Here is a 16,548-nt window from a genome sequence, read left to right as displayed (position 1 = left end):
TGGTCCTGTCCTCATTTACAATTACCATTGCAAATCCAAATGTTTATAATGACATTATAGTTTGACATACCTCTATCTTTAGCGCTATTCTGCTTTATTTGCTTATTTCCCTAGAAAAGGTTTTAGAAGACTTTGACCTTTTTCTGATAAATTATGACAACATTCAATGTTCAATGATCTTTTTTCAGCTATTACAACTGATACATCACATAGGCTTTGTCACAAAGTGACTGTCCATCCTCTTACCCTTGTCAATCAAAGATCATGTCCAAGACTAAACATGTTACAAGTGTAGCATTCATTATTTATTTAACTAGGGGGCTCCGCCCTTTGCTCGCTTCGCTCGCCCACCCCCAGGTTTGGTTTATCGGATATACAATTTAAAGAGATTGTTATTTTCATGGGAATTGTTACATATGCATTATTTTCACTTTTACTTTAAAACTTTTGTAAAAACAATACTTGTCCTTTATTTCCAGCCCCAGGCATGGTTAAATCTTTCTCACAGGACGTATAATGCTGCTCGTGTTGTGAAGGGGGGGCGGCTGAACGCACACTAAGGAGATGCTGTCGGATCATCTGCTATCTTTCTGCTGCTGCTGCTGGCAAGCTGCGTATTCTTTTTGTCACGCTGCACGTCGATCATTTAAAAGCCTGCACAGCAGCTGTCCTTTTGCCACTTCTTGTCTGTGCCGCTTGTGTTGTGAAGGGGGTCTGAACACACGCTAAGGAGTTGTAGTCGGATTATCTGCTGTCGAGCTGCATTTTCTGCTTGTCGCTTGTCGTTGTTTTAAGAACTGGGAGCACATGATGTCTGTCTGCCAAAAGCATTCCAACAACTGCTTGGTTAGATGTCCGTGAACTTGTTTTAAATGTTGTTTCACTGCCTTGTCTCGCGTGACGTCAAATTGTCTTTGCGAGATGTTGAAGTGTTTCTCGCAGAACGTCAAATTGTCTTCCGAGAAGATCACGTCTCATCTCCCTAGTCTCCCTCCCAGGATTTTTTTTTATAATTGAGAGATTTGATATATTGATTTATGTTTGTAAATATAAATCAAGCAAAATGATAGGATTTCACTGTATATCACTTGCTGATGTACTATTCCATATTCTTGTATTGTCTGTGTCTGTCTTGTTCACTTTTTTTGTAGCTTTAATCCATCCATCCATTATCCATCTATCCATCCATTATCCAACCCGCTGAATCCGAACACAGGGTCATGGGGGTCTGCTGGAGCTAATCCCAGCCAACACAGGGCACAAGGCAGGAACCAATCCCGGGCAGGGTGCCAACCCACCGCAGTGTAGCTTAAATGTAATTTTTAATTTGTATCTGTGTATTGTACCTGGATGGGAATGGACCTGTAAAATTAACTAAGAAAGGACTGGAATCTTACTAGGAAGTCACATTTTACAAATCAAAGCAGAATCAAAGGTGAAAGGGGCAATGAGATTAATAGTGTTGAAAAAATTAAACATGAAAAAATGACTTGGTCATGTAACCTATCACATCAGAACTACCAGGCAAACTCAAACCCCTACATTATGATCTGGAAGTGGGCCTGGCTAAGCTGAAGAAATTTAATGGTAGTTTAAGAGTGGTCTAATATAAAACATTAATAATCTTAAAGGACCTTTGAAAGACAGATAGAACTGAAAATCCATATTTTGGAAAACTCAGGAACTGCTTTATTTTAGAACCTTTCTCACAAATCTTGTTCAGAGAGAAGAATGGTAGAGAAGCAGGATGGTATGGGGTAGAATAATACTGATTGGCTTTGCTAATTTAGAAGAGGACATTTATTCATAATTATACAATCATATATCAATTTGAATGAATAAATTAACCTCAGTGTTGTATGGTAGGTCTGTGGAGAAGTTGCCTAGAATTCCTTTATGTATGCATAGTGAGATGTAGTGGTGGGAGTTTTCATTAGCTGTATTTTTTGGCACTGACAAAGTTTTATTTTAAAACATTATAGTTTATTTTACTTCATGCTCATTTGAGCAAGCGCTATATAGTTACACATGAAAGAAGCAGCTTGGGTGGAGATCTGTGGCTGCAAAAAAGATATTCAAAGGGAAGCTGCAGCTGATTGAAATTGAAGTGGTAATTAGATGGGATGAGAGGAATCTGATGTATCACCATAGAATTGAGACACCATATAGGCTACATTCTAAGTTGAACTATTTCTGGGTTATTCTCCACTACTGGTTAGCAGAACACAGTATGAAATATGACTGGAAAACAGATCCAGGTAGTCTGTGATGGTGAAATTGTGACAGATTAAGCTTACAATTCTAAATTACAATAAATAACTTCAAAGACAATGTGGCCCCCACCTGGAGAGTCTTGGGCCTATAAGAAAATGAGTGAGAGAAATTATTGAATATAAAAAAGTTAAATGTAATGGGTAGGAAATCAAACCAGTATTCCCTATTTGAAAGGCAAGTGTGCTAATATAGCTGTAGCCACTATCGCCATCTTTGTGGTACTGTTTCTCTGTTGATTGCATGCCACTTGTTCTAACCCTGAGACAACCTCACTGTTTCCAGTGGGGCAAGGCCAAAATTATATGTCCAAAACCTGACTTATGGTGAGAAGTATCTGTGTGCCAAGTTTCAATTCTGTGCTTTAAAAAACATAGATGTGCTTAAAGAATTAACAAATAAATAGAGATTGTGCTCTACAGATACAGAGATGAGTAGTAAAGAGTCAGAGCTGATAGTGGAGGATGCCAAGGGTTCTAATAAAAGACCAAACAAAAATAGGAACAAACAGTAATCATGTCTAGAACTTCACTTAATTTGAAAGATGTGGGAAATGATAACAATTGTCAAGTGTGATACAAAATTAAAATATTCATAACCACTGCTTATTCCTTTGATTATTGTGCTTTCCAGTTATATGGGGTATTTATATGTAAGCTTTAGGGATGCTAAAGGTAGAAAACAGTGAGTTTCTCACTTTTAGATTTTATGACTAGTCCCTTGCAACCAACAGGAAGCACTGACTCCTTTAGAATTAGGTTGTTTCTGAAACAGCAACTAAGAGTTAACTAGAAAACTCCGCTGTGGCAAACAGATATTGCTGCATAAAGCCAATGAAAGGATTGCACTTAATTTTTATTTCTTTTGTTGATCACTTACACTTGCCAGTAAGAACAGGTGAAACAAGCTCATTTAAAAACCGGTGACAATAACAAGGGCATTTATGCTCTATTTTATGCTGATGCACAGAGGAACAGATTCTGTAATCAGGGAGTGGTGTGTAACAGAATGAGGTAAAGATAAGCAGACATTACCAAGGTTCTTAACTTTCTGTTGTTGCCAAGATTCTAAATTCCCCAAGGGAATGTGTGATTTTTTTAAATCCTTTGTTTCAAAATATATCTATTTGGTTAAGTAGACATGCTTACAAACATTGATAAAATACCAAAATTATTCTATATTACTTACTCTGTATGACTCAAAGATTCTTCCCACTTCTGTCCACTTTCCTGTAACAACCTCAAGCTGTCCCATTTCACAGACTTATTTTGGATTGTTAAAACACTCACAAAGGTTACAAGACGTTTTCCTCTTTGTCCTCCTATAACCTGCGTGTTTATTTATACTTTATTGTATTAAGAAGCTTAGTGCCTTTTGCTTACAGATCACTAGGACCCAAAATTTTTTAAATGCAGCATCTTGTCAACAACATCTGTTTCTTCCTAATGCTTTATAAAATACCAGTCAATCAGGCTGTCCATAATAGTGATTTTTCTTGTTTTGCAGGTACTTGATCTTATTTCCAGTGACAACCTCAATGTTCCCTCAGAGGAGGAAGTGTACCGAGCTGTGCTGAGCTGGGTGAAACATGACATTGACAGCCGGAGGCAGCATGTCCCCAGGGTTAGTGTCCTTATGCCATTTTTTGGTTTTTAAAACACAGCAGTTGGTACACAGATAACAGAGTTCAGTGCTATTAGGACCTCCACTTCTACAGTGAACTATCCAGTTCTTTTAGCGCAGTGACCAGAGGGTGTGATTTAAACCATAGCCAAGGCTGGTAGGCATAGGGCTTGTTTTCTTTTGGAATTATTTATTACTTACTACTGTGTCAGACATGATCCAAATCCTATAACCAAAGAATAATACATTTTAACTTTCTCACAGTTTACAGTGTGCATACTTACACACTTATAAATAACAATGAGCACAATTTTGCAGAACATGGCAAAACTCAGGTATTGAATTCAATTAGTCTTTTAGTATCTTTCGTATTGATCACCAATATCAAGAATATTAAAGCAATGAAAAGGCAGTGTCAAGTGGAGTACAGGATTAAGGTTAGCATTATTGTTATGCAGCAGTAGTAATCATATCAGTGATAGTATGAATCAAACTGTTAAAATTTATTATTAAACAGATCACTGCAGGTGACCAACCAGAATAATTAAAACTAAAATAAACTTAAGCTCACCCATCTAGAGTCTTTAGACTCCATGTTCATGAATTTGGTTAAGTAAATTTGATAATGGATGGATGGGTAAACTTCAACTACGCCTGTAAGAGAAAAGATGACAATATAATTAACCAATGTCTTAATTCACCTTGTGAACCACTAGGGGGCGAAGCGCCACACTAACCCAGACACAGACAGGCAGGAGACAGGTTTTGCCACACTCCACACGTTTATTTACAGTTTTACCAGTCCACAATACCAGTAAACACAACGCAACACACCAACACCATTCAGTCCCTTCTTGCCACCAGTCCTTCTTCCTCCACTCCTCTTCAGGCTTTGTCCTCTCCTCTCGACTCTGGCCCCTTATGGAGTGAGGCGGCTCCTTTTTATAGGGCACCTGGATGGACTCCAGGTGCCTAATGAGCTTCTTCCGGCCACACTTCCAGGTGTGGCAGAAGCATGACCAAATAAGGCCCTGGAAAGGTATATGCACCCCCTGGCGGTGGCCAAAAGTTCCAACAGGGTTGAGCCCCCATGCTCATAACCAAGGGGAAACCAAGGGGGCTGCCCTCTATCGGCCCGGGGAAGAAACTGTCCAGACAATCCCCTTTCCCCTAGTCCTTCCACACTTTGGGCATCCTGGCCGGGCAAGGGCCCCGGCCATCCGCCACAACCTAAATATCCATATCAAAGGAAACAAAGCAGGGTGATGAGGGGATCTTAAAAATAGTCAAAACACCTTTTCATGTTTTATTCAAATTTAAGCAAACTAGATATCGTTGTTTGTTACTATCAAGGGGGAAATTTTGCAAACTACAAACTGACAGAGAAGAGAAAAATGAGTTTAACCTGTTACATGACACTGTAAATCCCATGTACTGATTATTGCTAAAATTATTCTATTTGCTTTTATACATATTTCTGAAAATATATCAATTTGGATTTTTTATTTTTGTACATGAACAGTTGTATAGTGTTGTTACATCAGCTCAAAGCAGCGGCCTCCACAGTCACCAGGTATGACACCGGTTATGCTTCCATTACTTATGACTGCCAGGTTTTTTCAACAACTTGGGAGTCTTTAGCTGCAGCTGCTCTATGACATGTTAAAACAGATACCATTGTGGTTCAATGAAGGATTTCAGCAATGAGTAACCTTTTGTCTTTAGAGATGGGTATGATATCTCAGATATTTAATGATACAAAACATTCATAAAATAAAAGGAAAACCTGAATAATAAAATATACAGCATTAAAGGACAAGTGATTAAAAGAACTGGAGAATCCTAGGAAAAAAGGAGGCCCAAAGTGTGACAAAAAATAATTGTCACCATATCTCTCAACCTCCCTATTTTGCTTTGTTATTAATAAATACATACTGTATTTTTGATATGTTTTCCCTTCTTGGCATTATTCAAGATGTGAAGAAATGCCTTGGTGGGAGTCTTCTTGTTGCACACCGAAACAATATTAAGTTATATAAAAAAAATCAGGTACCTGAGTAGAGCTCTTTTATAATAGATCTGACAGCTTTGAGTACAAATACCAAAACTTCAAAATGGTGTCACTGTGTAAATAAGGTGCACAAATCCTACATTTGGTGATGACCTTTCTAACACTGTACAGGGAAGCTCACTGGTTTGGATTTCAATCATGAGTGAATGGCCAAGAACCTCCATCTCCACAGTATGACACCTTAAAAGTCTTTGCAATTATCTGATGAGTCAAACTTGGAAACTTAACTTGAAATATTGGACAACTGAGACAAATTCAATTGAATGTGCTTTCTGATGACTCTAGGCTCATAGTACTGTTCCATGTATAAAGGTAAAGTACTACTACAAATATTACAAGTGACGTTATGCAAACACATAAAAATGTAGATTTGTATACAGTCATATGAAAAAGTTTGGGAACCCCCCTTAATTCTTTGGATTTTTGTTTATCATTGGCTGAGCTTTCAAAGTAGACACTTCCTTTTAATATATGACATGCCTTATTTCAGCAGTGACATTACGTTTATTTGATTAACAGAAAATATGCACTATGCATCATAACAAAATTAGACAGGTGTATAAATGTGGGCACCCCAACAGAGATATTACATCAATCCTTAGTTGAGCCTCCTTTTGCACATATGACAGCCTCTAGACGCCTCCTATAGCCTTTGATGAGTGTCTGGATTCTGGATGGAGGTATTTTTGACCATTCTTCCATACAAAATCTCTCCAGTTCAGTTAAATTTGATGGCTGCCGAGCATGGACAGCCTGTTTCAAATCATCCGATAGATTTTCGATGATATTCAAGTCAGGGGACTATGACGGCCATTCCAGAACATTGTACTTCTCCCTCTGTATGAATGCCTTTGTAGATTTCAAACTGTGTTTTGGGTCATTGTCTTGTTGGAATATCCAACCCCTGCTTAACTTCAACTTTGTGAGAGATGCTTGAACATTATCCTGAAGAATTTGTTGATATTGGGTTGAATTCATCCGAGCCTCGACTTTAACAAGGGCCCCAGTCCCTGAACTAGCCACACAGCCCCACAGCATGATGGAACCTCCACCAAATTTGACAGTAGGTAGCAGGTGTTTTTCTTGGAATGCGGTTTTCTTCTCCCACCATGCAAAGCGCTTTTTGTTATGACCAAATAACTCAATTTTTGTCTCATCAGTCCAAAGCACTTTGTTCCAAAATTAATCTGGCTTGTCTAAATGATCATTTGCATACAACAAGCGACTCTGTTTGTGGCGTGAGTGCAGAAAGGGCTTCTTTCTCATCACCCTGCCATACAGATGTTCTTTGTGCAAATTGCGCTGAATTGTAGAACAATGTACAGATACACCAACTGCAGCAAGATGTTCTTGCAGGTCTTTGGAGGTGATCTGTGGGTTGTCTGTAACCATTCTCACAATCCTGCGCATATGCCACTCCTGTATTTTTCTTGGCCTGCCAGACCTGCTGGGTTTAACAGCAACTGTGCCTGTGGCCATTCTTTACAGTTGAAACTGACAGTTTAAACCTCTGAGACAGATTTTTGTAGCCTTCCCCTAAACCATGAGACTGAACAATCTTTGTTTTCAGATGTTTTGAGAGTTGCTTTGAGGATCCCATGCTGTCATTCTTCAGAAGAGAATCAAAGGGAAGCACAATTTGTAATAGACCACCTTAAATGCCTTTTCTCATGATTGGACGCACCTGTCTATGAAGTTCAAGGCTTAACGAGCTAATCCAACCAATTTGGTATTGCAGGTAATCAGCATTGAGCAGTTACCTGCATTCAAATCAGCAAAATTACAAGGGGACCCAAATTTTTGCACAGCCAGCTTTTCACATTTGATTTAATTTCATACAACTAAATACTGCTTCACTAAAAATCTTTGTTCGGAAAACACCCCAGTACTCAGATGTTCCTAGGAAATGAAAGACATACCACTGTTATCTTTTTTGTTGAAAGTAGAGTAAATTATTATGCAGGCTGAGAGGGTTTCCCAAACATTTTCATATGACTGTATACACAAAGTCAAACAAAGCAGTTTCCAACTGATTGACATGAATGGATCTTAATAATGTCTGTCCATTGTGGAAAAGGCGCTATACAAGCGTCAACCCGACACAGACTGACAACAGAGGCACAGGTAAAAATAATCAAAAAGATTTATTCATTGTGTTCTTCAGCCATGGGGCACGTCTTCCCCGTGTCCCACAGGCCCTACACAGTCCCCAAAACACACACAAAAGAAAACACCCAAAAACCACACTCTTCTTTCTCCACTCCTCCCAGGCAGCTTTGTCCTCCTCCTCCTCCCGACTCTGGCACCCAGAGTAGTGGCTGCAAACTCCTTTTATAGCCCACCTGGAAGTGCTCCAGGTGGTAATTGGCCTAATTAGGCTACAGTTCCAGGTTTGGCTTCGTTACAGCCCACACTGGTTCAGGAAGCCGTGCAGCTCCCCCTGGCGGTGGCCATGGAGCCCAACAGGGATGAGCACCAGTGTAACACAACTGTAGCCCTGATGCAACCCATGGGGGCTGCCACCTAGTGTTCCGGGGGACGTAGTGTGCATCCTATGTCTGCTCCCCCGGATCCAGTGTCAAAGGGGCGTCCCAGCCGTCCACCACACCATTTATATTATCATTGAACAGTGGCCAGCTGACAACAGAGGACAGGAAAACAAAAGCTCCAGTCAGCAGCATTTTCTAGGGGTCCATGGCCAGTTATATCAGACAAAGTAAGACACAGTCACAGTCCTGGGCACCTTGACCAACTTGCCACCCAAAACTCCCTGGGGATTCTATTGTATACGTTTGTGCTGGACAGTTATAAATGGGTTAATAAGAAGGCATGATTTTTTCATCTTTGTGTTCCAAGGCTCCTTGTATGTCTAATGCCTTTCCCATGGGCAGGAAACAGCTTGAAAGTAAAGCAACATTATAGCACACCAAGTGCCACATCAGTGTATGGAGAAGAGAAACAGTATACAAAAGGGTTAGTAACTGTGTAATAGTTCCAGTATTTTTTCATACAGTGGCTAACAAACAGATGCAATCAGAACAGCTAATTGGCAGCTCTAATTGGAGTACAGTATACTAGTCTAAAACAGTATGTAGCCTAGATTTAAAAGATAAGATCAAAAGGACATTTCTTACATAAGAAGGCAGATCATTCCACTGTTGTCTGTCCCTGTAGCTAAAACCTCAACCCATCTCTGTTGTGTTATTAGTCCTTGGAATTTTTAGTAGACCAGCATCTTGAAATCTTAATGCATAGTCTAGTTTGTATGTACAGTGGAACCTCGGTTCACGAACGTCTCGGTACACGTACAACTCGGTTTATGATCGAAAAGTTCGCCAAACTTTTGCCTCGGTTCACGACCACACACTCGGTATACGAACAAGCCAGGTTCCCTTTCGGTTTGTACATGTTCAGTCTCTCCCTGTGCATTTCCTGTGCAGCGAGCAAGAGAGAGAGCGAGAGAGCGCGACACACACACACACATGCACACACACACACACACACACACACACAGAGGCAGCGCGAGAGAGAGGCAGCGTGAGAGACAGAGGCACACACACAGGCAGCGTGAGACAGAGAGAGCCTCGCACACACACAGGAGCGCTCTAGAGAGACACACACACAGGCGCTCCAGGGTCGCTCCAGGCTCGCAAAAGAGAGACGCAGGCACACACACACAGGCGCAGGAGAGAGAGGCGCGCACACACAGGAGCGAGCTAGAGAGACACACACACAGGCGCTCCAGGCTCGCAAAAGAGAGACGCACGCACACACACACAGGTGCGGGAGAGAGCTAGAGAAAGAGAGACGCACGCACACACACACAGGCGCGAGAGAGAGAGAGTGAGGGACGCATAAGGTAGAGAAGGCTTGTTTTTGTTGTCAGTTCTATTTACAGTGATCGGTTCGTAGCCTGCATTGTTGCAATGTTACTTTTCTTGGTGGTTTATTAAATTACGGATTTTTCAAATGTTCATTTTTTCCCCTGTGCTTAAAACTCATTAAAAAAAGTGTTTTTAACGAGCGCTTCCTAGCACTATAGCGCGAACTATTGCAGTGTTAGTTTTCTCTGTTGTTCAAGGTTTTCTCAGTGTTATTCAATGTTTTTACATTTAGTTTACCATTACGCTGTGCATTCTATGGTATAATTAACTATATTTGTGCTTAAAAACTAAAAAAATATATATATTTACATACAGTTCGTACGGTCTGGAAAGGATTAATTGTATTTACATACAATCCTATGGGAGAAATTGCTTCGGTTCACGACCAACTCGGTTTACGACCAGAGTTTTGGAACGAATTATGGTCGTGAACCGAGGTTCCATTGTATTAATAAAGTTAAGATTGGTAAATAGGGTCCAGGTCATTTAAAGCTTTACATGTAAAAATAAGGATTTTAACATCAACTTCTTATCCCTTCATTCTAATTTTGACATTTTTTGAAACTGTGATGCCTCTTTCCCTGTAGCTGACTAGGTCATTGTTTGCAGAGCTACCATATATAACTGTTTAAGGTAATTCCACAAACTGTGACGGGTCTTGTAGGTAATCTCAACAAATTACATATTTTCAGAAGAGACTGCCTACAAAAAATAAGAGTCCATGCTTAAATATTTTTATTTGCTGTTTAAAATATTTTAGAGTAGTTATTAAGAATGTCTATTATAATAATGAAGTATGACAGACAGCTTGCACATTTTCAAACAAATCAACAAACCACAGTGAACTTTAAAATCATCTATCTTGGAGCCGCTCAATACCAAAAGCAATCAATAAAGTGAGATCACTAATTGGAAAAAGTTTTCTATTCAGTTAATTTTTAACTGTTACTTGATGGGATTATGTAGTAAAATGCAGACAATTAGCCAAGCAGGGTTAAATGTATTTACTTATTTTCTTCATTTCATCTTTCCCTCTCTTCTATTACTTTCTGTGCTTGATTTGCGTGTTTTTTTACTTTGCCCACTAATCACAGACTGTGATTGGTTGACAAACAGGCCAACCAAATACCAAGTTTTTTAGAAAGGTTGAACTCAAGGTATGCCCTTTTGTTACCACAGCTGATGAAGTGTGTAAGGTTGCCCTTGCTGACCAGAGATTTCCTTATGAGTAATGTGGACACTGAGCTACTTGTGCGGCACCATTCAGAATGCAAAGACCTGCTAATTGAGGCACTGAAATACCACTTGATGCCTGAGCAGAGAGGAGTGTTGAGTAACAGTCGTACCAGACCCAGGAGGTGCGAAGGAGCAAGTCCTGTGCTATTTGCAGTAGGTAAGGACAGTGATTTTTTATATTTTAACACAATGATAAAAAAAATTACAAGTTTAAATATGTAATGTGGGCCCTTTTGTATTCTGTTCTTCTTTCATGAATTTACACTTGAAATGTGGAGTTACTGTATAACTTAACTATGCAGTTTAAAACTAATTCTTCTGTACAGGTGGTGGGAGCCTGTTTGCAATTCATGGAGACTGTGAGGCATATGATACCAGGACAGACAGATGGCATATGGTGGCATCCATGTCTACAAGGCGAGCTCGGGTTGGTGTAGCTGCCATCGGAAACAAACTATATGCTGTGGGAGGGTAAGACTTTTTAAGAAACACATTTGTAGATTAAAGGTGATATTAAGGAGTCTTTACTTTTTTGCTTCTCTAAGTCACAGGATTTTTGATATACAAAAGTTATATGCTACCTTTGTCACTAATGACCTGATGAATATAAGGACATTTCTTTTGCCACCATAACTGACAAAGGTTTCATTTTTTTCTCCCAAAAAAGAGTTTAATTTTTAAAAGTTACCCTCAACAAGTAATGCTGGTCTGAACAATACTTTATAATTATGTGTGACAAGAATTGTTAACCTATTAAACTTATCAATATAGCTGATTATCTTCCATTCTACAATTGAAAGATTATTATACTGTATATATGCCTGAATTATATAGGAATGTACTGATGTTAGAAACTGGACAATGATAACTACTTTAGTATTTTCCTCTGCAAAATGGATCAAGTACAGTCACTATTTTTAAATATCTATGGCAATATAAAAATAACTTATATTTCTTAATTAGTCTAGTTAACCTAAAATGGAGGGAATAAACACTAAAAACATGGCTAACTGTTTCTCTATTTCTAGCTCAAAACCTAAAAGTACATTTATAACAATACATAAAAATGTACTGATTACCCAGACAATGAGTTGAACAATCAAAGTATAAAGCATGCCTACTGGATAAGTAATATTGTCCACTTCACTCTACTTTATGAAGTAACTTATATTATTATCTTTATTTTTTTCAAATAATGGCAGTATATGTCTTGTAGTTTGTCAAGGATGGCATTTTATTATATAGTTTAATAAAAAGAGATATCACAGATCACTTCGTTACTAATCTCACTGAACTATCTTCTCTCCTGTAGTGTAATTCTCAGCCTTGATGATGTGATGGTATTTCTCAAAGACATACATTTTAACCCGAGTTTCACAGCAGTGTTTCATATTCACCACACAGTATCATGTCTCTCTATGTCCACAGCAGGTGCTCCCTACAACATTGTCTTTAGACAGGAATAGCTCTTCCTGAGAAATTAAGTGATATCAGTGAAGTTGTATAGTCCTCATTTCTTTAGCATAGTAGTCGACCACTGTATCACACTGTATTGCTTCAAACTAACTATTAAGCATTTGTATTAATTTATTTTCATTTACCATTTTTCTGGGATTATGTAATTGTCTGTTACTCCTAATGCTGTCTCTACGCTAAAGCAATTTTTGGAGCTATCACTTGTGGTATCTAACTGTCCAATTTCATTGTTTTCATGTGAATTTCAAATGAGTGTTTTGAAAGAAACATGAGGTTACTGTTAATTTTTCTTCTTGTTCAACACATAAAACAATAAAAAGAATTTTTGTACTATTTTTTTTTGTGAAAACAAAAAGCAGACTAAACCCATTAAACATGCTGCAAATGTTATTTTTTTTATATTATTGAATGAGTTGCAAGTCAACATTTTGCAGTGCTAGATTTAGACTTGGTGAGGCCCTAAGCTATATAAAGTTGTACCAGAAGGTCTCACTAAGGTGAGTACCAAAACAGTACTTTGTGCCACCACAAAAAAAAAAATGGAAAACATATTATGTCACAGTTTAGTGAACTTGGGTGGTATTTTTTATTATGAAACCGTCACACTGAGGATATTCCCATGAAATTTGGGAATTTGTAATATGGGGTCAAAATATTATATGTTTCAAAAAATGCCATTATACTACAATTTATGCTTTCATCTGCTGCTAAAAATAAGTAAATACTAGGGGGCTCCGCCCTTTGCTCGCTTCACTCGCCCACCCCTGGGTTTGATTTACCGGATATACAATTTAAAGAGATTGTTATTTTCATGGGAATTGTTACATATGCATTATTTTCACTTTTACTTTGTGTCTCTGCCGTCTCGCGTTGTGAAGTGGGGGCTGAACACGCACTAAGGAGTTGCAGTCGGATCATCTGCTGGCTTATTTCTGCTGGCAAGCTGCATTTTCTGCTTGTCACACTTTGTGTCGATCATTTCAAAGCCTGTACAGCAGCTGTCCTTTTGCCACTTTGTTTCTCTGTCGCTCACATTGTGAAAGGGGGGTGTTGGGGGAGCTGAATGCACGCTATGGAGAAGCTGTTGGATCATCTGCTGGGTTCCTGCTGCTGCTGCTAGCAAGCTGCGTGTTCTGCTTGTCGCTTGTCGTTGTTTTAAGAGCTGGTAGCACATGATATCTGTCTGCCAAAAGCATTCCAAAAATTGCTAGGTTAGATGTCCGTGAACTTGTTTTAAATGTGGTCTCACTGCCTTGTCTCACGTGATGTTAAAGTGTCTTTCACGGGACGTCTCGTCTCCTTAGTCTCCCTCCCAGGATTTTTTTTTATAATAGAGAGATACAAACAGGCTCAATCAAACAAATAAGAGAGATAATACATAAAAATATGAGGAATTCTCACATATTTGTTTGGATCTACAAGTTCAAAATGAACAAAGTTGGGTCTTGCAATGGGTTGGCAACCTGTCCTTGTAATCCTTTCTCCTGATGCTACCAGAGTAAGCTCCCATAATGAATACAGCAGGTTCACAAAACCTGGATGTTTTTTATCCAATATAAGTGTTGGTGAAGCAGCAAAGTCTAAAATTGTGAATTAAACTGTTCCATTGATTAAATTATCCTTGTATTTTAATTTAAAACAGGCATTGCTGACTGTTTTAGCTAAATTTTGTATTCAGCTGGGGACTCACACATTAGATACATTACTAGCTCAATCTAGCAATTTTAACTATGATATTATTTTACTGTGATAGTTGCTTTGATTAAATTTCTCCAGAAGAAGAACTGATAATTAGGGAAAAATAATCAGTAAATTTATTATTTTCATTTTTTAAAGAAAAAATAAGGTGTGATTTCACAAACCAAATGTAAAACTTTACTGTCATTAAGCAGTATGTTTATTTATGTAGTACATAAAATATTACCTGCAAATGCTAAATAAGCTTTTTAGGCTTACCTTAATGTTTCAATATTCCCTGCTTTGTGACTAAAATAAAATAACCTGAACTCCAAATTCATCACAAAGCAGATGGGTTCATTGCATAGATATACACTAATTTTATAAAGTGGTTCCTACCAGCAGCACCGCCTAATGGATTTATATGGAGTTGGATCTTCGTTACACTGGTTCATTAGTTCTTCATTCAATTGTAATTATTTAAAGTTAGATGTTTAAAGCAGCTGTGTCAGAAATAATATTTCTTCACCGTATTCATCTTTCCCTTTATTAGTAGCATGGGGGTTTCATTATTCAATTGAATACAGAGATGTTATGTCATTATTTTTTTTAATTATTTTCAGGTACGATGGCACTTCTGATTTGGCTACTGTGGAGTCCTATGATCCTGTCACCAATTCGTGGCAGCCAGAGGTTTCCATGGGAACTCGACGTAGCTGTTTGGGTGTGGCAGTGTTACATGGCCTCCTCTATGCAGCTGGAGGCTATGATGGAGCCTCCTGCCTAAACAGGTATCCATCCCTCTATTTTCATTACTTATTTTGTAAGCATCATACTCATGAAACCCCAAGAAATTCTGCAAGTGGAATCTGATTCATTTAATCCTCTAACTATTGAGGGCCTGTGTGAATACAGGCTTACTGCCTTCACTGTTCCCACTGAAATTCAGTCCAGGTTTTCCTCAGAACAAGCCAGGTGGTCAAATGACATTATGGAGTGTTACACACCCTCTTGTATGGACTCCCCCAAACATGAGTAGAGGGCAGTGAGAACAGGCATAAAAGATGTTTTAATAACTTCTTAGGCTGCCTATATTCATAATTCAGCTTGCATTGTGTCCCTCTGTCTTTGCAGTGCAGAAAGATTTGATCCTCTAACAGGTACCTGGACATCTATAGCAGCCATGAGCACAAGAAGGAGATATGTTCGGGTAGCCACTTTAGGCAAGTATTGTAAATAGACCTGTGAATTAGCAAATTGAGTAAAAAATGCCATTTTGTAATTTTTTATTTACCTGTGGTTTTTATAAATAATGTGTAAATGAGTAAAATAAGTTTAACTAAGACCTATTGACTAAAAGTGACAAACAGCAAGCAAGCCAAGATTGTAAATACAAATAAAGAAATTTCATTGCACCACATTGTTCATGTGAATGGGATAAAATATCAGTAAATGTAAAACAAAAAAAAAATCAAAAGCTATTCTGTTGGCTTATTTGCTACTTTCTTTAAATTATCTTTAAATAGAATAAGAAATGTACAGTTTTTAATGGATGTAATATAAGAATTCATCACCTCGGTGAGGCCAGCTTTTGAGTTTTCCCCTGTTCCCTTGCTGATGTAAACAAGGTATATGTTTAACCACAAGTTTGTATAACTGAAAAGCAAAAGTATTTTGTACATATTGTTCTTATTCAGATGAGAAAAGTTTACTTACTTTTATCAGGAAAGAAGTGATTCCTGTTTTATCATTCTTCAGTCCATCAACTAAATTCTTTATCCTTTTGGCTGCCCAGTGTGCTTCCAATGCAAGTTACATAAAGCAGATGCTGTTGTTGGCAGGTCATGTGCTTCCGTTAGGCGTTTTAATATATGAGAAGATGTGACTCTGTGAAATGTACAATATGGAAAAGTATTAAAATTCTGAAATGTAGCAATAACAAATGTGCATGCCTCAAGACCAATATGTATATTTACACGAGGGCAATCCTGTTCGTACGGCTGTTGGCCACACTGTTGTGATTGGTGCTTCCTCCACTCCCAAACAAGCATGTGCGGCTTCGCTGGGATGCTCAATCTTGGCTTGGCTTCCCTTGAAAATGGAGCTCCCGTTGAACGCTACCACCAAGTGCGAAGTTTGCGCAGGAGACCGTCAATTTCCAATTTTACATTTAACTGGGACAATGTACAAGTAAGATTTAAGGCCAGTACTAAAAGTGCCAGAGAGCTGTCTGAATCTTGGCAATCAAATGAGAATGCCATCAACAGACATTTGGACATAAACCCAGCATATGCAAACTTAAGAAGAACA

General features: G+C 38.5%; 1 protein-coding gene across 1 annotated transcript in view; it reads left to right on the top strand.

Moving 5' to 3' along the window:
* The window catches only part of klhl17 (kelch-like family member 17), a 60,512-nt gene that overhangs the window by 31,143 nt on the left and 12,821 nt on the right, over positions 1-16,548 (top strand). Inside the window, exons 5-9 of the mRNA XM_028807857.2 lie at positions 3,778-3,894; positions 11,029-11,242; positions 11,412-11,556; positions 14,862-15,029; positions 15,373-15,461. Of these exons, the coding sequence (XP_028663690.2) occupies positions 3,778-3,894; positions 11,029-11,242; positions 11,412-11,556; positions 14,862-15,029; positions 15,373-15,461 (733 nt within the window). The remainder of the gene's footprint in view (positions 1-3,777; positions 3,895-11,028; positions 11,243-11,411; positions 11,557-14,861; positions 15,030-15,372; positions 15,462-16,548) is intronic.

The sequence above is a fragment of the Erpetoichthys calabaricus genome, chromosome 8 (genome assembly GCF_900747795.2).
Source record: "Erpetoichthys calabaricus chromosome 8, fErpCal1.3, whole genome shotgun sequence".
Lineage (NCBI taxonomy): Eukaryota > Metazoa > Chordata > Cladistia > Polypteriformes > Polypteridae > Erpetoichthys > Erpetoichthys calabaricus.
The sequence above is the reverse complement of the archived record's forward strand: the minus strand, read 5'-3'. Positions and strand labels throughout refer to the sequence as shown.